At 36.6% G+C, this 24575-nt stretch overlaps 1 protein-coding gene and 1 long non-coding RNA gene across 6 annotated transcripts in view; one reads left to right on the plus strand and one right to left on the minus strand.

The window, feature by feature from the left end:
• Positions 1–24575, plus strand: part of CNKSR2 (connector enhancer of kinase suppressor of Ras 2) — a 258934-nt gene that overhangs the window by 172303 nt on the left and 62056 nt on the right. For all 5 annotated transcript variants that reach the window (XM_082446969.1, XM_082446965.1, XM_082446966.1 and 2 more), the window contains 2 exons: positions 22678–22726; positions 23146–23318. In XM_082446969.1, coding sequence (XP_082303095.1) covers positions 22678–22726; positions 23146–23318 — 222 coding nt within the window. The remainder of the gene's footprint in view (positions 1–22677; positions 22727–23145; positions 23319–24575) is intronic.
• The window catches only part of LOC309652982, a 122858-nt gene continuing 98284 nt past the window's right edge, over positions 2–24575 (minus strand). The window contains exons 2-3 of the long non-coding RNA XR_014258941.1: positions 19452–19485; positions 2–19265 (exon numbers count right to left, since the gene is read on the minus strand). This is a non-coding gene — a long non-coding RNA (uncharacterized lncRNA). The remainder of the gene's footprint in view (positions 19266–19451; positions 19486–24575) is intronic.

Raw genomic sequence — 24575 nt, forward strand, 5'->3', positions numbered from 1 at the left:
TAAAATTTCAAAGACTGTATGATAATACTTTCATTGGCAGACGGGCAAATGACTCTTTTTGGTAAATTCCAGATTATTTATTTTTATCCTCTTGTCAGATTTTCACAAAAGATCCTAAATTTAGATTTTATGCCCTGAAAAAAACATTTAAAAACAATGATGGCTTATTGATTTGTTCTTCAGTTCATATGTTCAATGAGTTCATGTGTTGTAGCAGGTTATATTTTTAATGAAACAACTTAATATGCGCAGAATTTATGGAGACTAATAATTAATTAGCTGATTAATCATTAGTGTGATAATACCCAGTAAATGAATAGCTGTAAAGTTCAACATTAAAGATAAGATTTTTAATATATTTATGATATCATTTAAAAATGAACATCTACTATGCACTAGACTTGGAGCATGGTTCTCGAGGTAAAAATGAGAAGACATAGCACACCGTAATATGGAAAGAAAGACACACCGAGAGTCCCAATACAGTTTGTAATGGGTGGGTGCAAGAAGTGTAGGAGAAGAGCGGCCTTTGCCTTCTTGGGAAGTGAGAAGAGGCTTCAGAATGGGGAGCATTTGGGTGAAGCGTGAAAAGCAGTGTTTTTGTGGGAAGACGTATGAAGGTGTGCCACAAATGTGTGCGAATATGGCATGTTCCAGGGACTTCATGTGGCTCAAAATTACTGGTTCATTAAAAGTTGAAGGAAAGCATGTGAGAAGGGGTAGTAGATGGGCCCCTGGAGAGGTAGGTGGGGCTTAGATCAGGAATTTTATGATAAAGTACTTAGGCTCTTTCCTGTAGTAATAAAGAGCTACTGAAGAATTTTGACCTGGGGATTTGCATGATGAGATTGGCCTATAGGATCTCTCTGGTGCAGAGCATCAATCAAGAGATGTGAGGCCAAAGGCAGGGCCATTAAGGCCAGGTGGATGATGAGAAACTAGGACAATGGTAGTGTGGAGGCTGAGAATCTTGTTAGCCAAAACATTCAAATCACAAAATCAACCCATTTTATGACATTTTGGTTAAAAGGGAGTTTGTTGTGCTTCTTATTAGAAGCCCTTGAAAAACATGGACTACAGGTTTTTAAGTGAGTTGAACAACTGTGCTTAGTGTACACAGCATCAAAAAAATTTAATCTGCCACTGCTGTGGAAGACAGACCATCTAGATATACAAGATGTGAAAGATTTAACAACTCATAGTTGAGTTGCTTTCCTGAGTATATCTTTTAAATCATCTAATTACTTATTCGCTAGGTCTCTCATAAAACGAAAATGAAGAAAAATGTTTTCATATTTGGGTTGACATAGGAGTGCAGTTAGCACTCTTGGGTGCTCGTTCTCTATCCTCTCCTGTCCCCAGTTACATACCACCAGCCTCTTCCTCTCCAAGAGAATAATGCCCATATCAAAACCTGCTACTTTGAATAAGTGGCAAATCAGGTTATTATTTTTTCCATAGACATTTGCAGTCATTCTGAAATCAATACTTGTACCTGTATGACGGGGGCCACTTTTGCTGTCACTAATCAGAAATGCTATCGTCACACTGAGAAGCTGGTGTTCTAGTCAGAAGTAATAGCCTGAACAAAGATCTAAACATAAGAGACAGCTGGCCTATTCGAGAGGGAAGTTGGTAGTGAGAGATGAAGCTAGAGAGGGAAGAAGAGGCCACTTCACCCAGAGCGTGTAAACTATTAAAGTGTTTGGATTTGTCGTTAAGAGGAGCGGTAAGCCATTGAAGGCTCATTTAAACACTCAGCCTGTGTCATCCTGTCATGCACGTCCAGACAGGAATATACTGTGTGAGGAAGGAAAATAGCTGAGTCTTGTGGATTTTGAGTAATTAAATTATGGAAGACAGTAAAAGGTAAAACTGCTAATCAGGAATATTGTGAGTATTGGCTAGTATTGTCTATAAGTTGTTACCAACTTTCTGAAAGGCATTATTTAGTTAAGTGTGCAAAGAACCTGGTCTAGTAACTTCACTTCTAGAAGTTTATTCCAAGAAAGAAAGCAGAGCCTACCTTTGCCTCCTATTTTTATTCTATATCCTGAGTCTGTAACAGGGTATTTCCCAGATAGATGATATTTATCCCAACTAATTTTTAACAGAGAGACAGCACAGGGTAAGGAATATTGTTAATCATGGAGGAGGTCCTCCCATGTAACACTAACCCACTAATTTCAGAGTGAAAAGCTGGACATTTTCTAACTATTCTCTGGTTTAAAAGAAGCTAAATAATTGTTAGCCCCAAAGTGTATGTTCAATGTCTATAACCAGTGTTCAAAAAGAAAGAACATTCATTGGTGAGATTTTTATTAGACTCTTAAGTTCCTTAGAGGACTTTACTTGCATTTATTTAGTACTTTTACAGTTATCAAGGGAGTTTCCACATTTGTTATGTCTTTTAAACCTCACAACAACCGCGTTTGCAAATGACAAAACTCAAACTCAAAAATGTTAAGTGATTTATCCAAAGCTGTGTTGCAAAAAAGTGTTAAGAGTAAGGACTAGAACCCAAACCACCTACTGCAGGGATCTTTCCACACTCTGCCCTGGTCCTCCATGCATGGTAGGCATTGCACACACAAATGAATTTGTGCTTTAATAACTAAATGAGTGAATTTTGAAAAAGTTTCACTTGAAGAAACGTGTGCGCTCATATGTTGATTTTAATAACATTTCTGGTAGCTGGATTGATTTCTACCCAGGTTTCTCTTTTGCTCTATATTACTATTTTTTATTAGGTTCAGAAAAACATACAGAGCTACTGCTGTTATAAAACACAAGTAGTTATTCAGCATGATATATTACTGAGACTACAGGGTACTATAGTTAAAATTGCCTGGACCTGGGAGGCAAAATAAAATATATTTAAATGATTGCTTTTTATATTTCACAGGAATTTTTTATTTTTTAATCTGTATATATGTACTTATTTAAAATAAAAGGATGTTTACTTATGTTAATTTTTTTAAAAACACAAGATCAGTATCAATATGTACTCCAGTCACCTTCATGATGAACCATTAATCTTCATTCTTACCAATTATTCCTTTGGATAGCACAACTATTTTTAATGAAATAGGACTTAAGTGGAAGAGGATTATAAAGATGGAATACTGAGTTTCGTAAGGCAGCTATCTCTGCTATAATACTAGCTCCATGTGGTCTGGGTCGAAATTTAGAGAAAATTTAGTTGAATTTAATAGCAGGATCATATCAGCATTAAATACCCTTAAACAATTTACTAAAGGTGTGTGTGCGTGTGCAGGGTGTTCCTTTTTAAGCTCCTAGATTATAATCCCCATTCGTCTATTCTGGAAAGCAGCCTAATAAAAATACACAAAGCCAGGCAAGTACAGTTTGACTTCAGCATGACTCATTCCTCTTAGCAATTATAGCAGAAATGTTTATATAATAATAAAGAAGATTTAGAAGTTTATGGTATTGTAAAATACATAATTTTTTAATTAATTCCATATATTTGTTATTCCAATTTATGTATTTTTCTTAAACTTATTTGAAAAGAAATTATTCACTATGCTCTAACTACCCTAATTATCACCAGTCTTTGCCACCTCTTTCCTTTTTGACATGTCCCTCCCTCTACTGAGAATGCTTCTACCCCGTCTTTCCCCCGGCTGACTCCTATCTAAACCTGAATTTGCAGAGACTTTCCCTGACCACTACACCCTAAACTAAATCAGTTTCTCCTATTATAGTCTCTTAGCACCCTGTATATGTACTTCGAAAACTTTCTTATGATTCATAATTACGTATTTATTTGTGTGATTATCTGCTTAGTATCTTTCTTCACTATACATGGTAGGGAGGGCATGTCCGTGTCCATGACAGGAAAGGATAGTTTCTCCATTTTGTTCAGCACTATATTTTAGTACCTAGTCTAGGTCTAGTACCTTATAAGTGCTCAATAAAAATGTGATGAATAAATGAATGAATGAGTGAGAGAATGTGACAGGAACTTCAATGCCTTTCTCAGTATCTCTCAGTTGATATCTTCAGCCTGCAAAAACAAGAGCCACCTCCATGACCAGCCCTGCCCAGCACAAGCTGACCTTCAGTTGGGGTGTGTTCATAGTGGGAACCACCAGGAACCTATTACCATAGGCCCAGTGTCCCATGTGCCTGGGGAGAGGCATAGGGCTCCGAATGTCTTCTATCATGTTTGTCTAGTCCACATGACTAAATTCTACTTTGTTTTATCGATTAGGTTTCCATTTCACTCCAAAGATGGGAACTCTGCCCTTATTGGCGCCTCCTCCAACGAGGGTTTGGCTGCTTTACTGATACAGACGACAGACCATGTGGAGCCTAACTCTGACCACCCACCCATTTAAAAGAGTATTGGAAGCACCTAGTAATTTACACTCACCATGTTGGACTCCCTATCAAAGCAGGTCTTAAGTTTGTACCTTTAATCAGGGTGATTTACAAGACTTCTCTGCTCCACAGGTGCCACCAGGGCAACAGGATTAGCTCCCCCTCAGCCTGGCCTCATCTCCTCCACTCCAGCTAGTTCTTGCCCTTTTCCTATCACTGCCCTCTCATTATGGAGGTCACAACATGCCTGTCAGCCAAGCATGTGATGGTATTTTTCAAAAGAGTATAACTTTATTTTACCTACTCACTGGTTCTCTGTGAGAAAATGTGGGAGTTGTTAGCTGCCAAAACCCTCGTCTGACCTGAGAGCACATGAAGCAAAGGCAGACAGCAGTGTCTGGTGTGTGTGTGTGTGTGAGAAATCCAAATGTAGTGAGGAAAGCCTTTAGATAAGGGATGATTAGATTCAGGACTTTTTTTTTGCTTAATATGATATACATATGACACCTTGCTCTCACATTAAAGCTGCTGAACTAAATCCAAAAACAAAATAATGATATATTTTAAATCTACATGCTGAGAAGCCAGAAAAGTAAAATTTGATAATGGATCTAGGCAACATGCAGGTACACTTTCATAAACTGAATAATGTGATTTTAGGTGGCTTATTTAAAACAGATTTTGAGTAGGTGTTAAAAAATCTGGATGATTTGTTTCATAACATTCCAGCATTTGCGTGGCTTGTCTTAGTTATTTAGGATATAACTGCAAACACTCAGTTACTATTTCACTTCTGATAAGTACTTTTAGCCATTTCCATCAAATTGTGAAAGGATTTTTGGTGGAGCTTCTAGAGGAAGGAGGTGGAGAGCTGTTAAAAGACATCTTATTTTTAAAAATTTAACAAGTAAATAAACATTATGAAACAGACACTATTCTAAGTAATTTGCAAATTTTAACTCACTTAATCCTCATAAAAAACCTATGAGGAAAGGTGCTGGTATTTTCCCCATTTTACAGATTAGGAAGCTAAGGCACTAACAATAAGTAGTTAAGTGGTGGAGCTGGGATTTGAACATTGGCAGAGTTTCTCTCTCATACACCAGATGGGCAAGACTACCATCAACAGTAAACTTGTTCAATTCTATGCTGTTATTTCATGTAAATGGAAGATTTCTTGATTTAATATTTACTCCCATTACCATCTTACCCCACTTACTCATGTTTAGATATTTTCTCTGCCTACACACAATAATGAGAAAGTAAGGGAAAATACTTTTCTTTGTGAAATATTTAAATCTCAAAGTCTTTTGTTTGTTTATTTAAAAAATTAAATATATAGAAGTATTTATCATTTATCCCAAGTGTTTCAAATTGCCCCTCAAAAAATAACATAATTTAGCAGAAACTCAACAGCAATTCTAGTAGTGCCAACTATCTTTAAGGCCCAATAAGTGGTGTAGAATATATATAAATGATAATAATATTGCCACTGCTACTACTAATAATAGCTAACATTTACCTATTGCTTACTAAGTTCCTATGCTAAGAACTTACATACGTTATCTCATTGAATCTTCAAATTGACCTTCTGAGGTTGCTACTATTATTATATCTATTTTGAAGAACTGAAGCACAGAGTTTACCTTGCTCATGGTCACACAGCCAGAAAGTAGCAGACTTGAAATATGAGTACAAGCAGTCTGACTCCAAAACTCACATTTTTAGATGAATAAAGCCATGTCTACTCATAAGGATTTTACCATCTATTAGAGAAGCCAGAGCTATTATTATCACAAAGATGAAAAATATGCTATATTGTCAGCCTATAAACATTTATAATTAAATTTATCTACAGTTATAAAGACTGATTTGTCTAATATAGGCCTGTCTTAGCTGCATTGTTTCAGGATCAATGTAGCTAAAATAAGAGGGCAGTTAGTTTCAGTGGCTAGATAACCATCTCTGAGCTAACAATTGTTTATAATAACCACTTTCTCCAGGCTTTGACTTTACTCACCTAGATGGCAGCCATGGTACAGTGTGACATGATGTTTCTCCTCACCGGGGTGCATGCAGATATCCATTCTAAATATCATTGTATTCATATCATATGTATTCTCTGGTTCCTGTGGATGACTTCACAATTTCTAGAGTGTTAATGCCAACTTCGTAGTAGCACTGGCAAAGCCTACGTGGGAACAGCCGGGACTGTGACAAGTGTTTCCCATTGGAGCACTTCACTAGAGTAGTGATTCTGAAACTATTGGGCTGTCCTTAGCAAACGGCTCCTGGTGACTGAGGCTTTATGCGGAAATGGCAGTCCTTCCTTTGATTCTTATGGGCAAATAACACATAATTTCACAGACTTTAATTTTCACTTGTGACTAGATATTGCTTATTAGTAACCTACTAAATGATTTTAAAAGGTTATAAATTGAATAATCATAAAATAATGCATTAGTAGAGTTTAGTGAATATTCTAATTCACTATTTTTCCAAGATGCCTAGTACAGTACAGTTGTGCTCTTATTGCACAAGCCCAAGTGTAGATGGTTCTGGTTCCCACAGTTTTCGGGAGGAATGCTATATTGGTACATCATCGGGATTTTTTTAAGTTACCTATAGTTTTCAGTTGCTTTTTTTATTATGAATTATCACTAGACTATTGACTTTAGTTTGCTTTAGGTTGCTTGCTTTACCTTCTAGCATGTTGTAATTCACATTACCCAGATTTTCTAAAAGATGATACTATGAATTATCCATACCCTACAGTACTTACAGTCATTTTCTATTGGTATCACCTAGTTAATTTTCCATTGGAAAGTAGGGACAAATGGACCACAGGGCCTACTGGCCTAAGAGGGTCACAATCAAAAATTGTTGAGACCCACTGCCTTAAATACAGTTATGTGGTTTTAAAAAGTAGAAGGAATGAAATCTTGGCTTTTCTTGTCTATAAATATGAAACAGTTTTATAGAATGCAAGTCCATGAAGAAGTCTAGGAGGAAAATTCACTTGTGTTTCCTGACCCATTTATACTAATAGTTATTTTAGTGAAAACCATTAAAAAAAATCATGCTCCTCCTCCACCACAACAGGTGTAAAAAGCATCTATTCACTAAGAAGGCATAAAAATGTTAAATTTTTTATGCATCTTAAATCTTATATGCATCTTAAATGTATATGCATTAAGAGATTCAAAATACTAGAAGCAAAGTCCAACAGAACTGAAAAGAGAAATTGACAAATCTATAATTATAGTTGAAGTCTTGAACACCCCTGTAAGTAATTCATAGAGCCACTAAACAAAAACTCAGCAAGGGTCTAGAGTGCTGAACAACTACCCACCAACGGTATCTGACTCCCCAAAACATCAGAATACACATTCTTTTCAAGTGTGCATGGGACAGTCATCAGGATAGACCATATCTTGGGTCATAAGATAAACCTTAATTTTAAAAGAACTGAAATCATACAAAGTATGTTATCTAACCATAATGGATGGAATCAAACTGGAGATCAATAACAATTAACAAGTAAGTCTCCAACCTCTTGGAAATTAAAGAACGCATTTTAAAATAATCCGTAGATAAAAGAGGAAATCTCAAGGAAAATTGACCTGAATGAAGATGAAAACACAACATATGCTTAGGGGAAAATTTATAGCACTAAATACTTATCTCAGGAAAGGAGAGTGACTTCCCTGTTGGTCCAATGGTTAAGACTTGGCGCTTTCACTGCCAGGGCCCGGGTTCAACCCGTGGTCAGGGAACTAAGATCCCGCAAGCTATGTGGCATGGCCAAAAAAATAAATAAAAGAAAATGAGAAAGTTGTCACCTCAAGAAATTAGAAAAAGAACAACAAGAAATAAGCAAGCATAAGGAAGACAATAGAGAGAAGAAATGAAATTTGAAAACAGAAAACATAGTAGAGAAATTCAAAAGCTGTAAATTTTTTTGAAAAATCAAAAAAGAAATTGATAAATGTCTAGCAAGACTGACAAAGGGAAAAAGGAGAGAAGACTAAAGTTACCAGTATAAGGAATGATAGAGGGGTTATCACTACAAACCTCATAGACATTTAAAGAATAATAAGGAAGTACTATGAACAACTCTCTGCACTTAACTTTAACAGTTTAGATGAAATGGACCAATTCCTCAAAACCCACTAGCTACATAACTCTCCCAAGATGAAGTAGATGATCTGAATAGTCCTATAACTATTAAAGGAAATTAATCAATCATTAAAAGACTTCCAAAAAATAAGTACAGAAATACTGAAAAAAAGACCAAACATATTGCACTTTTATATTGCTTAAGTGCAAGAGTAATCCATTTGACTTTTATTATTATGTTCTGTGGTGCCTTTAAAGTGTTGGCAGCATGTAAAATATTTGATGTATAGGGCTTGTGACTTAATGGAATTCCTAGGAGACTGATTAAAATTCATAACTTTTATTAATTGTGAAAATATTGTTTAAATGTTTGAAAAATTTGTTTCATAAATTTTTTTAAGTTTAATAAATTAAGCATTATACAAACAAACAAAAAGATTCACTAATACGCCCTCACTCTTGAGAGAGGTTTCCGCTTACACTGTATAAAACAGATTATTTAAAGCCAGTCCTTTTCAGTTTTATGCTTGAACCAATGGGGGCCTCATTCTTCTAGTTCCTGGTTAGATAATAGCTGCCAGGAAGGAAAACACAAAATCTGGCTTAATTAGTGAGGCATCATGCAAAACAGGACACAGAAGAATTGAATTTGGAATTTATTAAGTTGAAATTTATTAAATTCAAATCTTATTACAAATTCCTTGTTGCCTTCTAAAAAATAAAATAAAACCTAAATTCTGATGAGAGGCCCTTGATCAGAGAGGTTAAAGAAACCCCATTCTCTTTCATGTTGTAGGCCTGTCTCTCCCAGTTTTATAACCTCAGAAAATTTCCTCAAGTTTTGTTGGGAGTAGACCTTTTTGCTCCCATAATCACTTCTACCCATATTACCTCACCACCATAACTCATTTCATCAAGCATCTCAGGGTTAATGAAACTCCAGGTAAGATTATTTTATCCCTAGAACTGCTTAAAACCTCTTCTGATTGAAGGGCCATAACCTATATCAAATTATCTTCTTCACTCAACTCCTAAAATGCGTTACTTCCTAGATGGTTTCAGCACCATCCAATTCTACAAAACTATAGGCCTAATGATTTGCTGTATATACCCAAATCTCATCCAAAGATTCCTCTTAATACACTACATGCCTGAGACTCTTGGCCCAGATCTCATGTGAGAATGAAGTTTAAGGCACAATTATTGACTACTGTTACATTCTGGTTTCTTGAAGATAACTTCCAAGAACAATGTTAAATTGTTTGCAGCCTTCAGGGATTCTTCTTTGGCTTTTGGCTCAGACAGCAACTGGCAGCAGGCCAAGTGCATGAGCTCAACCTAGAGTCTCAGTTCTAAATAATACTGCTAAATCTGTTTCTTAGCATCTCTACAAGTATCAGGTTAAGCCAAAACAGTATCCTAATAGACCTGAACCCAAAACAATCTGCAATGTTGAGAAATAGATGTGTTTCAATCCCTGTTCTTTATATGCAAATAATTTTAGATTAACTAGATGCAAACTTTCCTGAAACTCAAAATAGAATAATTTACCTTCTTGTGTTTTCTTTTATTATCATAAATTCACAGTGGCCTCAAGAGACAATGACTGTTGTATCTAACCACCTCCAGGTAGAAGGGCCCAACATTAAAGAAAAGAATTGTCTTTTCTAAGATTCAGATGGCCAAGAATAATGCTGTAGTTAATAGAACATGAGCTGTTTGAACTTAGACATATTTCTGAATCTCATTTTCTCATCAGTATAAAGAGGATAATAATACTTAATTCACTCAGCTATTTCAGAAGTAAATCATACACTGTATATAAAGTTTGTTCCACTGTGCTGGGCACATAGTAACTATTCTTAATGCCATACAGAAAGGAAATGGATTCATTTACATGGATGGGGATTTGCTTCCTGATGAGCAAATCAGAAAGGCTTCTAGGACTAGAACATCTGTCCTCTTTGGGCGTTAATGAATGTATCGGCTAGGGTTCAGTCAGGGAAGCAGAAGCACTAAGTGGCATGGAATAAAGGACTAGATCTTACTCCGTTGAGGAGCTGGTGAAGAACCTCAGCAGAGCCAGTGGTCATGAAGAAAATCTAGATGTGAAGCCAGGGAGAGCAAGACAAACTGGAATCCATGAGCACAGACTGGAAGCCTGCCTCCAACTTCAAAACGAAGCTGGTGCCCTTTGCCATGGAGATTTACAGGCTCCTGGTCCAGGACTTAGAGGAGCTGAAGGAGTTGCACACCTGGCTACTGACCCATCCCAGCAAGGTGAGCCAGCAGAAAAGTGGCAGTATGTGTGCGCTGGTGCAGTGACTGGCACCCTACGCTGACCTTCAGGGCAGAGAGGCTGCTGCTTCGCTTGTATTCTCCAAAATTCACACAAATTTACATTGGCCAGCCCTAACTAGCACCAGACAGGGAGAGGAATTCTGAAATAAATAGTTACAGCTTTGCTAAGTTGACATAGTAGATAACCACCACACTGAGTTTTCCTTTTCTGTTGGCACCACAGGTACCTGCCAGGTAAAACCTGCTTTGAAAATTCTAGTGACAGTCTGTATGAGGATCAGTTGTAAAGTGAAAAATTCTAAATGATCATAAATTTGGAGTGGACTCAAGGTGCAGCCTACCTCTATGGAGGTATCATCCCCACAGCCTACTTACTTAATTCCCCAGAGCATATAGGAAAATATAACTTCAAATTGTCTTTTATCTATCTTAAATCAAAAGATTGACTAGTATAAGTAATAATTAGGATAAAATGTCTAATTTACCTAAAGAGGTTTCTACTTGCTAAAACACGTAAGGCAATTCTTTAAAGAATTTCTTTGCATGCTCTGTTTAAGGAAGAGTACCAGAAAGCTATGTACCTACACCATCTTATCTTAGCCAGTTGTTGAATCTCCTTCACTTAGTTGCGTTCTAGCATCATGTCCTCAATTTTTATCAGATGGCTGGTACAAGAAACAGCCATATGAAATTCACTTCTTTGTTTGCTAGTAAAATATTTTTGAGGAGGTTGTATTTTTCCCTTGTGCCCCCCATATATATTTTTATAATTGGGTAAGAGCTTTGGCTCCCTGTGATTATGATGTATATAAAGTATCTGATACAGTGTCTGGCACTATGGTAGTGCACAAATATTCTTAGCATCCTTCCTCCAACCATACTACCAAAATATCCTCACCAGTGGGCTGAGAACAAGCCAAACCCTAATCTAGGTGCATTTGAGGCAACGAGTTCTGCAGAAGTGGCAGCAAACATCAGGCCCTGCAGAAATCTAATTTTTCATATCTGAGCTTGCATAAATTGCTTGCTTTCTCTTACTCAGTTTTCTCATTTACAAAATGAGCATGGCACTGCAAAGAGGACTATGGAAAATGCCATCTAAATTGACAGCATCATGATGATTTGATTCCTGTTGCAAACACAAATTTTTTTTAAAAATCTCCCCATCAAGTTATTTTTTCTCTTCTGTTAGATAAAACCAATTTTGCTTTTTTAGTCTTAAAATCATGTCATACTAGATGGTTCAGTATGGAAGAGAAGGAAGAGTATGATTTATCTCTCTGTTATTTTACTATAAAATGAATTGCATATAGTGACTTTTGAAACTTTCTAAACTTAACTTTGATTTTTATCCAATATTATCTTTGAGAGATTTTCTGTTACGGAAAAACAGTCTCTGGATCAAGAAAACTGCAGCTAAAACTAGCAGATGTAGAAACATTTGAAGTGGTTGTCTGGGAGAGCTTATCTATTCTATAAGAGCAAAAATCTCAGAATAAGAGCCTGATAAACATACTCTTAGCCATAAAGGTATTTAGAGAAAAACTGGCATTCTTGGAACGAATTACAATGACATGACAAGAATTCCATGATGAGAAAATATGTACAACCTATCAGAGCAACAAACCTAGAAATGAAGGTGACCCAAAACTCTTTAGTTTCAGATTCTTTAAAATGAAGCCATAAAGTCAGTAGCCAGAAAATTTTCCAGTAATTTTGATTGTCATAAAACTGCTGACAAAATTATCATGCCATATACATTGACTTTATTTGAGATTCTTAGGTTTTGTACGTTCTTCATTAGAGGTGATTCTTTTGTATTATTTTTTCTCTATTTTCTTTTACATATAATTTATTTCCTTGTCATTTAGTAGCCTTCAGGAGGCAAATCTGCTTCTCTCAATTTTTTCTGGTCATAAACGTTTCTTTGTCATAAAAGATGGGCAAGCCTACCCTGATTTCTCTGACACCTAGATGTCGACATTTTGTCAAACAGAAGTGTCAGGAGCAGGCACTGTCCTAGTTCTGCTTTTCACCTATTTGAACTTTCTGCCTCTGTCTCATGTTGTACACATTAATCAAGCACCCCAAAATAGCTGTATCGAATATGGCTGGTGATAAGTACTTTCCGTACATGGTGGAGCTTAAGCATAAACTAAGTGCCTTTCAGTGAATAATCTAGCATTGTGTTAAGATTGACACTGATTGCAGGTGTATATAATTCCTACAACATCAGTAATTGGGTGTACATTGGTAACTAGCCATTTTTCCCTTTAAGTCAGGATCATGTACAGTTAGTGCTCTGTGAGATATTCTAAGAGCATCTGGTCCAAGTCTCTGGTCTCGCAGATGAGGAAATTGAGGTCAAGATTAGTTTCAGTGACTTGTCCATAGTCATATCGCTGGAATATGGAGAAGTAGAAGTCAGGTCTCCAGATCACTACCACAGTATTGTTCTCCTGGTACTGCGCATTCCATTCTTGCTGAAACATAAACATTCAAAGTGTATCACTCCAGCTGGTGTGTTGAGAATAGGCTGGAGGTGGCTGGGGGTAGTGTGGAAGCAGGAAGACAAGATAGGATCTGGCCAATTCAGGTGAGAAGTGATAGGGGCTTAGCCCTGGGTGCTAAAGTGGAAGAGGTGAGAAGGGCATGGACTCTGGATATGTTTTGAAGGGAGAGTGGACAGGATGTGCTGACAGATTGCATATGAGGTACCATAACTCATAGCGTCACTGTCCGCACACATAGGTGGTCAGTTAACTGTTTGATTCATGCTTTCAATAGAAAATTATATGTCAGGTCCAGTGTTAGGAGTTGAGCAGAGAGTGGTGAGCTAAGCAGATGGTTTCTGCCTTTGTAGAAGCTAATGCAGTAGTTAAAAACCACATGTTGAGAAAGTGAACCAAGTAATTTTAAGGCATTGCATAATAATCAGCAGTGTATCAAGTGAAAAATTGCATAACACAATGAATCAGCTCCAAGAGATTTCTCCTGTGTAAAGAATTAGTGGAGAGGCAGGCTTGCCTTATTTGGATCACTGATTTCCTCATCAGTATTGACATAGGGCTTTATGGTTGTGCTGAGTTCGATTAACACTGTTAATAGGTTTGGAATAAAATATGATTGCAGTCCCATCCTTGTCTAACTTGGCTGAGCCTTATTACCTTTCTGTACCTTAGTTTCTATCTCATTTGCAAAATTAAAATGTTAACATGAGCCTTCCTCTCATGAAGATATGATTAATGGTTGCCAAAAAAAAAAAACTGCAAATCTTTTTTTTAAACCCACAGAGCAGTATAACTTGCTAATTAAAATCGACAAAAGCATGAAAATCAGAGATTGATAAGATGTTACTGGTTTGAATTATCTCCATTAATATAAAAGTGTCTTCCTAATATCTTTTTATTTTATAGAATCTTTCCATATAGCAATGTACTTATATCACATGGGAGGTTTTCATAAATGGGTGTCTTCATGTCAGAAGCAGTTTTTCTTTTCTCTCACATGGTTACCATGACTACAGAATATTTGCTTGAGAGGCAGTATTGCACAGAGTGGTTAGAACGGGTTTTGGGATTGATAGACCTGGGTTTGAACTTTGACTCTGCCACTACCTGTGAGCTCCTGAGCAAGTTGTTTACTCTGTTTTCACCTCTTTGAAATGGTGTTAATGATCACCACGGAACAAATTTATTGTAAGGATTAAGATTGATAACTGATATAAAGTCCCTAATACTGTGCCTCACACATAAGCCCTCAGTAAATGATAATTATTACGATCCAAGAATGACAGTTCCTGTTTCCCAAGGGTGGTGACTTTTGTAACCCTTCCTGACCATTCACCACTATAATCGCTCTTCTTCCCACCTTACCACTTACTGTCCAATAGGAAAGGGGAATCGCCTTATGGAATCTTGTATAAGATTCACTTACCTCCCTCCTTCAGAATCTGATATGCATGATATTCTTCTGATGAAACATTGACCCTGCCCAACCTGAGTTTGACCTTCTCTAAATTCCCCCCAATTACTGCCTTTTTGTTCTTGTTTGACTCATAATTTATTAGAATGCTTGTTATTTTTAAAAGCATGCTTATTTTTGAGTGTGTGTAGAGCCATTTTCAGTCAATATAAAGTCAGGTTAACTTTATTGACAGAATCCAGAGCAAGCTCACCCACTGTCCTCAAAGACCCAGCGTGCATGCAGTGCCTCATCCCCACCCCGTTCAGCGCAGAGTTTCTCTCTCATGCGCTAGAATGGCAAGACCACCATCAACAGTAAACTTGTTCAGTTCTATGCTGTTATTTCATGTAAATGGAAGATTTCTTGATATACTATTTACTCCCATTACCATCTTACCCCGCTTGCTCATATTTAGACTTTTTCTGCTGACACACAATGAGAAAGTAAGGGAAAATACGTTTCTTTGTGAAATATTTAAATCTCAAAAGCTCTTGTTTATTTGTTTATTAAAAAGATTAAATATGTGGAAATAGTTGTCATTTGTCCCAAGAGTTTCAAATTGCTAAGCACCTTTTCTTATGTATAAGAAATAAGCTATTGGTTTGACTAGTCACTGAAGAAATCTTGGAACTTTGCAGAAGATTACAGTAAGAGGAAGTTGCTATATTGCAACAAGAGAGTATTTTGATTGCAAATTTTTCTGTAAGTGTGGCAATTTGCAACTTGAGAAGAATTTAATAGTAGCTGAGCTTTCAAAATGTAACACAGAAACTGTCATTTTCTTCCACAATTAAAATAAGTGCTTCTGAAAGTTTCAGGATAAGAATGACCCAAATTACCCTCCCCCTCACTTCCTCATCCAGAAGAGGGGGGAATAGAGTTTGAACAGAACATCTGTGGACAAAATGAAAGACAAATGCTCTTTTCAGGCAACTGTCTGAAAAAGGAATCTTTTATAGCCAAACAGAATACTGTTGCATGCATCGCCATGGTTAAGAAGAGGATCAACAATGCTTTCATAATGGCCTTTTATTTTAGCACATTCTATTTTTATGGATTGAATTGTGATTTCAACACATCCATTCATAATTCATCATATAATTATATGCATAAATATCTTTTGACACATTTAATGCGCTTTGCCCACCACATCTTGAATTCAAATTTAAACTGTTAAGTGCACTAAGACAATCTCATTACAAGTAATGTTAAAGGAGATTGGATAAAAAGGAATTTTTTCTTATCTACCAAAAGGAACAGTCTACTAAAGAACAGAACATCAGTAATATGCTGTACGTGGATTACTGGAGAAAAGACACCTGGCTTGTTTATTTCCCACTGAAGGGCTTCAGGTTAAAACAATCAGTTAATTAAGACTACATCCTGTGTTCTTTGAGGGTGGTTTGTTCAACTTTTATGCACTCAACCAGTATTTATTTAGTACTTCCTCTGTCTTACACAGAGGAAGTACTAAAATCCCTGTTCTAGTCAAAGGATAAAACAGTGCATAAAACAGTCAGAATTCCTCTTCTTTCATATAGTTTATATTTGGAGGGAAGGCTGAGTAATAAACAAGAAATATACGTACTTTTGGTAATGTTAAGTTCTAAGGAAAGAAATAAAGCAGGGAAGGAAAACAGGAAGTGTTGAGGATGATAAGGATAACAATTTTAGATAGGGAAGCCTGGGAAGAATTTACTAAAAAGGAAGCATTTGACTAATGATCTGAAGGAGGTAAGGGAGTAAGCCACAAGAGTATTGCTACCAAACCCAGGTTCGGCTGCTTGCTGCTCATAAGCCAATAATTCGAGAGGCAAGTGTCAGTAGAAAGGAAAGGTGCTTTAATCAGAAAAGCTGGCAATCTGGGGAGAAGGTGGACATGTGTCCAGAAACCAACTCTGAAGATTCTGGTCAGCCATGACAGTTTTTAAAGGGAAAAATGGGGCTGAAGAATCTCAGTGAATCATCAAGGCAGGAGGTTGGGTTCTGCATCATTCTCCATTGGGTGCAGGCTGGCTGCCTCTTTCTTCACATGTTATCTTGCCTGCATGATCTGCCTGCAGGATTGCTAAGGGAGCTTTTGGGGGTAGAGAGCGAGTCATTTTTTAACTGCTTAATTCTTCATTCTTTCTTCTTTTTATCTAGGAAAAGAATCAACAAGTTAGACAAGGCATGGTGTGCATTCAGGAGAACATAGGTCAGGAGTTAGTTTCAATTGCTTAGTCATCTCATTCTTATAATTAGGTTATTTTAAGGTTAGAGGGGAACAGAAATGGGCCAACAGGAAAGGGGCAAAAGAGCTGCTTTCAGTATCTGAGCAAACATTTCAGACAGAGGGAACAGCAAAGGTATAGGCCCTAAGATGGGACTGCACTCAGCAGAATCTAGGAACAGCAGGTGTGGCTGGAGCAAAGTTAGTAACAGGGGCCAGGTCATACAGGGCCTTCAGGGTCAGTGGAAGGATTTGGGCATTTATTCAGAGTGAGATGAGAAGCCATTGGAGAGTTTTCATGATCAAATCATATTTTAACAGGATCACTCTGGCTCTTATGTTAAAAATAGAAGATGTGAGAGCAGAGGAAGGGAGAACAGTGAGGAGATATTTTAGTGATGCAGGTGAGGGATGATGGTGGCTTAGACCAAGGTGATAGTAGTAGTAGAGATGGTAAGAAAAAGTCATATTGTAAACATACTGTGAATACAGAGCTGATACAGCTTGCTGGTGGATTGACTATGGGCTATAAGAGAAAAGAAAGAGTCAAGATTGACTCTAGTATTCTGGGTGTGAGCCACTGTGGGGAGAAATGGAATTGCCATTTACTAAGGTATAGAAGACTAGGAGAGGAGCAGATTCGGTTGATGGGTGGTAGATATCATGAGCTCAGTTTTGTACACATTAAATCTGTTGAGTTAGGCAGCCTGCAGCTCAGTCAAGAAATCCCAATTGACAATATAAATTCATAAGTAGCTAAAGCTCAGAGTTTGTAAACATTCTTAGGGAGAAAGTTCAAAGAATTTTCACCCAGATGCTCACTACAATAAACAGAATGTGCTAGTGATGGTGTTAGAAAGATTTTATTGAATGATGATTCAGGAAAAAAGATAAAAATATGTTTTTTAAGAGAATGGACCTTCACAAATGTTTACAAAAGGAGTCTATTTTTGGTGGTCAGTAAGCCTTATGAGCTTATACTTTGAATTCTCTCTCTCTCTGTCTCTCTGTCTCTCTCTCTCTCTCTCTGTCACACACACACACACACACACCCTACCCCAAACACAAAAAGATACAGTCATGGTCAAAAACAAGATCTAGTCTCCAAGGACTAGAAGAAAGAACAAAATTGCACACAACAATAAATGGGAACTAAAGCCATATACCTGGTAGGCTCTGAGTCCAGAAAGAGCTAGAAATGACTGGGAGTCTACTCTAATGGGGATCAGAGAACAAATGGACCACAGCTATGTCAGGAAACTGAAGATTGACTCACTGGGTGAAACCAACTGGGAAGGCAAGAAGAGCTTCCTCACCCACGAGTATAAGGAGGTTGAAAAAAGATACAGCAATTGACCAGAGTGCTGACTCGTATAAAGGTGATTCTTTCCTTAGTAAATGGAAATTATGGGAAATCCAGAAAACCCCTTAAAATAAAATTTGAAATAATAACAAGATGATTAAGAACACTGAATATTCAGAAGCACTAATACCAACTAGACATCCTGGATGTGTAAAATATAGTCAGTGAAATAAACACTCTGTAGGTAAGATATACTTCAGACTGTATAAAATCAGAGAGAGAATTAGGAAATTGGGAAACAGAGAATGAATTCACCTAAAAAGCATTGCAGAAATATGAAAGATACATAGATGATAAATTGAGAGGTACCAACATAAGTCTAGAGACAAAAAGAGAGAGACTAGTAAAGAAGGCCCTTTGAAGAGATAATGCCTGAGAATTTTCAGAATTGAAGAAATAATACCTTCAAGTACAACACAATGAATGTGAAATGGGATTAATTAAAATCAGTTATAACCTAGACACATCATAGAGCAATTGCAGAATATCAGGGATAAAGAGGAAAATATTTTAAAAGCTACAGAGGGACTAAAGACAAATTATAACTAATGACAGAGTAGCTACAGATTTTTTTAAAATTTATTTATTATCTTTTTTTTTTTGGCTGTGTTAGGTCTTTGTTGCTGCGCATGGGCTTTCTCTAGTTGCGGCGAGTGGGGGCTACTCTTCGTCGCGGTGCATGGGCTTCTCATTGCAGTGACTTCTCTTGTTGCAGAGCATGGGGTCTAGGCCTGCGGGCTTCAGTAGTTGTGGCATGCAGGCTCAGTAGCTGTGGCTCGCGGGCTCTGGAGTGCAGGCTCAGTAGCTGTGGCGCACGGGCTTAGTTGCTCCACGGCATGTGGGATCTTCCCAGACCAGGGCGTGAACCCGTGTCCCCCGCATTGGCAGGCAGATTCTTAACCACTGTGCCACCAGGGAAGTCCCTAGCTACAGATTTTTTAAGGGCAATGATAGATGCTAAAAGAAAATAAAGTGATATATTCAGAATGCAGAGGGAAAATTATTTTCAACTCAGAATTCTATACCCAGCTAAGGTATTATTTTATTTAAGAGTAAAGGGTTTTTATATTTTCAAACATAAAAATCTAGAAGTGTTTGCTACTCACAGACTGCTATGAAAGAACTTCTAAAGGACATACTTACTTGAGCATGAACCAGGAAGAAGGGTGATCTGAAACTAAGAAGAAAAATACAGAAATAAAATATATTACAAATTTTCTGTCTCATGAGAAAAACATTCATCATCATTAAAGCAAAGATTCCAGGCCTCTTTCTTTTTTAAGTTGGTCATAATACCTTATATGATCTGCTATGTTATCCATTATAGTCATGTATCTGTTCTTAATGTCTTGCTCTTATTAAATATTTCATGATATCACTAGAAACTGGGAAAAATGATACCAATTAAATATCTGTCACTCAGAATGAATAATTCCATCAGTTCTACTAGAAAAGACTACACAAGATTGTAAATCTGCACCTCAAGGTATTTAATCATACTTGCTGATAACTTGAGGAAACCTTCACTGTCAGGATTTATTTATGTGTATGAATAATGAACAATTTCTGATACAAGTTTTTAAGGAATCTTTGAAAATGAATCTGTTTCAGGGGTCCCCAAATCACCCACATGTCCAGTGATTCACTAGGACTCAGAAGCCTCAACATATAGTTGTACCCACAGCTAAGATTTTATTACAGTGATGTGGCAAGGGTATACAGCCAGATCAGTAAGGAAAAAAAGATACCCATGAAATCTGGAGAAATCCATGTGCAGGTTTCCTGTGCTCTCTCCTTCTCATGACAGATCATGCAGAGGGCACACTTCCCCAGCAGCAAAAATACAGTCACATGTGTGTAGTGTCTCTGCCCAGGGGAGCCCATTGAAGACTCAGTACCCAAGGATTTTAATGGGTTGGTTACATAGGCATCCTCTGCCTAGCAACTACTTTTCCTTTCCTGAAATGAAAGCAAGTGTTTAGTCCCCAGGTGGGCAAAATCATCTTATCGCTTAGGGAAGCTTCATGTCAGTACAGGGAACTGTTTACCAGCCAAGTTCCCAAATGTCAGCCGAGGGCCAACCTTGCAAGCAGGCCTTTCTAAGATAGCAGCCTCAGGCCTGCTATATTACTCTTTTCTACACAAAGACCTATTTCCTTAACGGTAGTTTTCATTGTTTTTTCCATTACTTTCGAAAGCATATAATTCAATTAACTCTTTCATTTTAGAAAATGTCACATCACTTGGAAAAATAATGACGTCTCTCTTAAGAGAATTTCATTGTAATGTTTACAATATTTTAAAAAGACAGCTAAAGCTTTGCTTCTTTGAATGATGGATAAATCTGTATTGTGTGCCTAGGAGTTCTTAGGTTCCAACAATATGTATACTGATTATGCTCTGCAATCATGATCAGTATGAGAATATATTCTTATAGGGAAAGAAAAGATAATCTTGTTAAAAAAGAAAACCTGGAGAGCATAAAATATGTTTTTGTGTAGATTTTAAAGTAGACCTTCAGGTTCTAAGAAATAATGTGCAAAAAGCATAGGAAGTACATTATATAACTCAATTCTTTTGAGCTGTCTGTTACCCATGTAGCTTCCTAAAAACAAACCACCCCCATCTTTGTCATTTTTAAAAATAATGAGCTGTAAAATTATAATGATTACTTGTGGGAACACAAAGGGAAAAAAACCCAATCAGTAATTTTACAGCCAAACAATTTAGGGAAAATAACTATATGTAAATTAACTATACTTAAGCACACTAGCCTGAGTTATTATTTGAGTTATTATTTTGAAGCAAAGTGCACTCAAGAAAATTAACATAGCATGATGGCTTTTATCTTTTATGCTCTGTCTCCAAAATTGATTGTGAATTTCTGTAGCCATGGATCCTGCAAAGTTTTATACACACACACACCCCCGCATATATATGTATTTATATTGCTTTGACAATTGGGTGATTATTTCTGCGTTACACTGAATGTCAGCCAATTATCTGACCCTTATCTTTAGGACTAATATCCACCCATAATATTATATTCCTAAGAATTATGTAAACCATATATAAATCATGAAAATTATTATGTAAGTAGAATGTTATTTTACAAGCAAAGATACTAAATAAGGAAGTATGTCACAGAATACGAATTTACTTTATAAAACCAAGGCCAGCAAATTTTATGTAGACAAAATCCAATTGCCCCTTACAGATATAAAGAAGAATCTGTTACCTAAAATTCATTTTGAAGGATTATCTGTGAATTAAAATTACACATGCTATCTCTCTACCCTGTTAGCTAGCTAATCATATGAACATAATTAACCTTATTTAGACCAGTGAACAATCTAGTTTAGTAGACTGTCTGACTGGAACCAGTGATTTATAGTCATTAATTGAAAGCTAGACCAGTCATACAGTTGTGGGTTTTTCTATTAAGACATTACGCTATTCTGGTCCTTAGAGTGGAATAGACTGATATGTGGGTTTAACTGGGATGGTTGTTAGCTAGGCAAGTATGATGCAGGAAGTATATAGCTCAAGGAAATGGTTATAACGATGTCCCATGGAAAGCAAGTGGAAGAAGAGAAATAAAGGCACAAAAGGTGGTAAAGTCAATAAATTGGATGCCTCAATGAAGATTTCCTAAAAATTGCTGGGTTGGAGGTATTATACTATGTAAAACGGAGATAATGGAGGCAGTTGTTGGAGTATGCTTAAGAGTAACAAACATAGGGTCATGGGGGTGACCCATGGAAGAGTGGAGAAGAGTGGAGAAGTAAAAAACATTGGAGATGAGGGACTGAGGAACCAACATACTGACATCACCTACATGAAGATTAGTTCCCCATAATAGAGACAGAAGTAGGTGTGAGAAGAAAATATTGATTCAAGTGCTGAAATATTTAGCAACTGAAGGAGATGGCCCAGGAGATCAGTAGCTGATGGTGGCTTATGGAATATAATGAAATTCAAAGGAACAAGTGATAGTCATACTTGCTTGACAACTTCATAAGATTTTGTGAGAATCAAATGAGATATTGCCTGAGAAAGCACTATAAACCCCTAAGAAAGGTAGTGCTCTGCATATATGAGCCCTCAGTTTCAGGCCTGCTTTGTGTCCCTATTTCTCTGCCTACAAAATAAAGACAAAGATAATATTATTCTCTCCTGCTTCATGAGAAATTAGAAAGTTTAGCGGCATGATATATATGAATTTGTTTTGAGTCTTTGGAAAAAGAAGGTACTTTCGCTGACCGGGGTTCAGAGTCACCGTTCAGCTTTTGAGTGTTTTCTGCAGCTTGTTGGCACTCCGATGGCACCCTGCATATCAAATAACATTCTTCCCTATCTTTGATTTCAGACATTTCAGCAGTCTTCTCTGCAGCACAAATCAAAGAAGAAAAACAAAGGTAAGAAAAGGAAATGAAACATTTAGCTGCTTAGTTTGCACTGGGATAATCACCAGCACAGTTCACCCATCCTCTCTTGCCTGAGCCCAGTGTGGTTTGGAAGAGAACAACCCCCTAGCACAAGAGCCACCAAGACCGGTTTCTCCTTCAGGTCAATTATGATACAAGGTACCTTTTGCAACACATGGTCTCAACAGGTTTTCAGGCTGGGATCACGCACTTCGGATTAAATTGTATGTCACTCATGTGGGTGAAAAGGTATTAAAATTTTCCATAGTTTTTTATTCTGATACAATGAGAAAATAAGAATTTTTAAGGTTGTTAAGTATCCAGACTTATTTTTATAATCTATAGATTAATCTTCTACCTTCACACCTATACAAAATTTAAAGAGCATTTTTACCCACTATTATCTTTAGGTCCTATAGCCGGCAAGAGCAAAAGACGGATTTCTTGCAAAGATCTTGGCCGTGGTGACTGTGAGGGCTGGCTTTGGAAAAAGAAAGATGCGAAGAGTTATTTTTCACAGAAATGGAAGAAATACTGGTTTGTCCTAAAGGATGCATCCCTATATTGGTATATTAATGAGGAGGTAAGACAAAGCACATTTTGTTTTCTCATGCATTTTATCTTTAACCAAAAGAATCATCGTTTTGAGACTTACATTTTAAAATCATATAATCACCTTAAGGCTAATTCAGGAGACTTCTGCTGGTTATTTTTCAGTCTGCCTTCTTAAAATGGTTGCATTGTGGGGTTCTGGAAAGGCAGTTGTCTCAATTATTCTAATGTAGCAACATATCTGAAATGTAGATAATGTACAGTAAAATTCTGTATATCTAATTAAAAATACCAAACTAATTCAAGCAAAAGCTTACTCAAAAGGATTATACATGGAAATTTGATAAAGATTTTTAAATGTCTTGCTTTTGTTCAAAGTTTTAAATTTTTTTCTGTTTGCTTTTTTGGGAGGAAGTCCTTTAGTAAGTTAAGTAAATTAAATTAATACCACCTGCATTTGTTTCAGTTTTTCTTAAGGAATAAATGAACTAGTAGACTAGTTTCAAAAACCTTCAAGTATTCATTTCATTTGGCCCAATAGGGACAGCAGGGGGAGGGTATATAATACATGCAAATTGTTCTTATGATTTCCTGTTTCATTTCCAGTAAACAGATTTATATCCAGAGTAATTATGTAACCTGTCACATATCACAACAGATATACAGTATACCTTATTTTTTGATATTCCCTTAACTCTACATTTGCTTCGTTTGCCATAGCCATCTATCAGTTCACCTTAAGTTTTTTAAACAAAAATTTCTATTGTTAGCTTGTTTTTTCATAAAAATGTATGTGGTTTAATGTAGTGTGCTGGCTAAAAACTTTTTGTATGCCAATCAAATAGTATAAAAACATAACGTCTTTATGTTTCTCTTTATTTTAGATCACTTGTAGATTGTCTGCTGAATGCTATTCTGTCTTTCAAAGTTTAATGGAGAGATCATAACTACCCCAAAAGTATTTTAAATTGTTCAAAATTTTTAATTTTAACATTAAAGACATCAAGGGTAACATAACACAAATCAAAGTTAAGAAATTTGAGACTACTGTATTTACCCTAAGATTGGAAGAAAAAAATGCTCAAATATTGAAAAATATTGGAAGTTATACTGCTCTTGCATATAACACACACATTTTAGTCGCTATCATTAGCATCAAATTTTATTAAGTTTTACATATAAACATACACACACACACTAAAAGAATTGAGAACCCCTATTCTTTTTCTTTGAGATGGAAGATGGGAGTATAATGTCTCTTGAACTTGATATATAAGGAGCCATGAAC

The sequence above is a fragment of the Balaenoptera physalus genome (assembly GCF_965194825.1).
Source record: "Balaenoptera physalus genome assembly, chromosome: X".
In the NCBI taxonomy this organism is placed as follows: domain Eukaryota; kingdom Metazoa; phylum Chordata; class Mammalia; order Artiodactyla; family Balaenopteridae; genus Balaenoptera; species Balaenoptera physalus.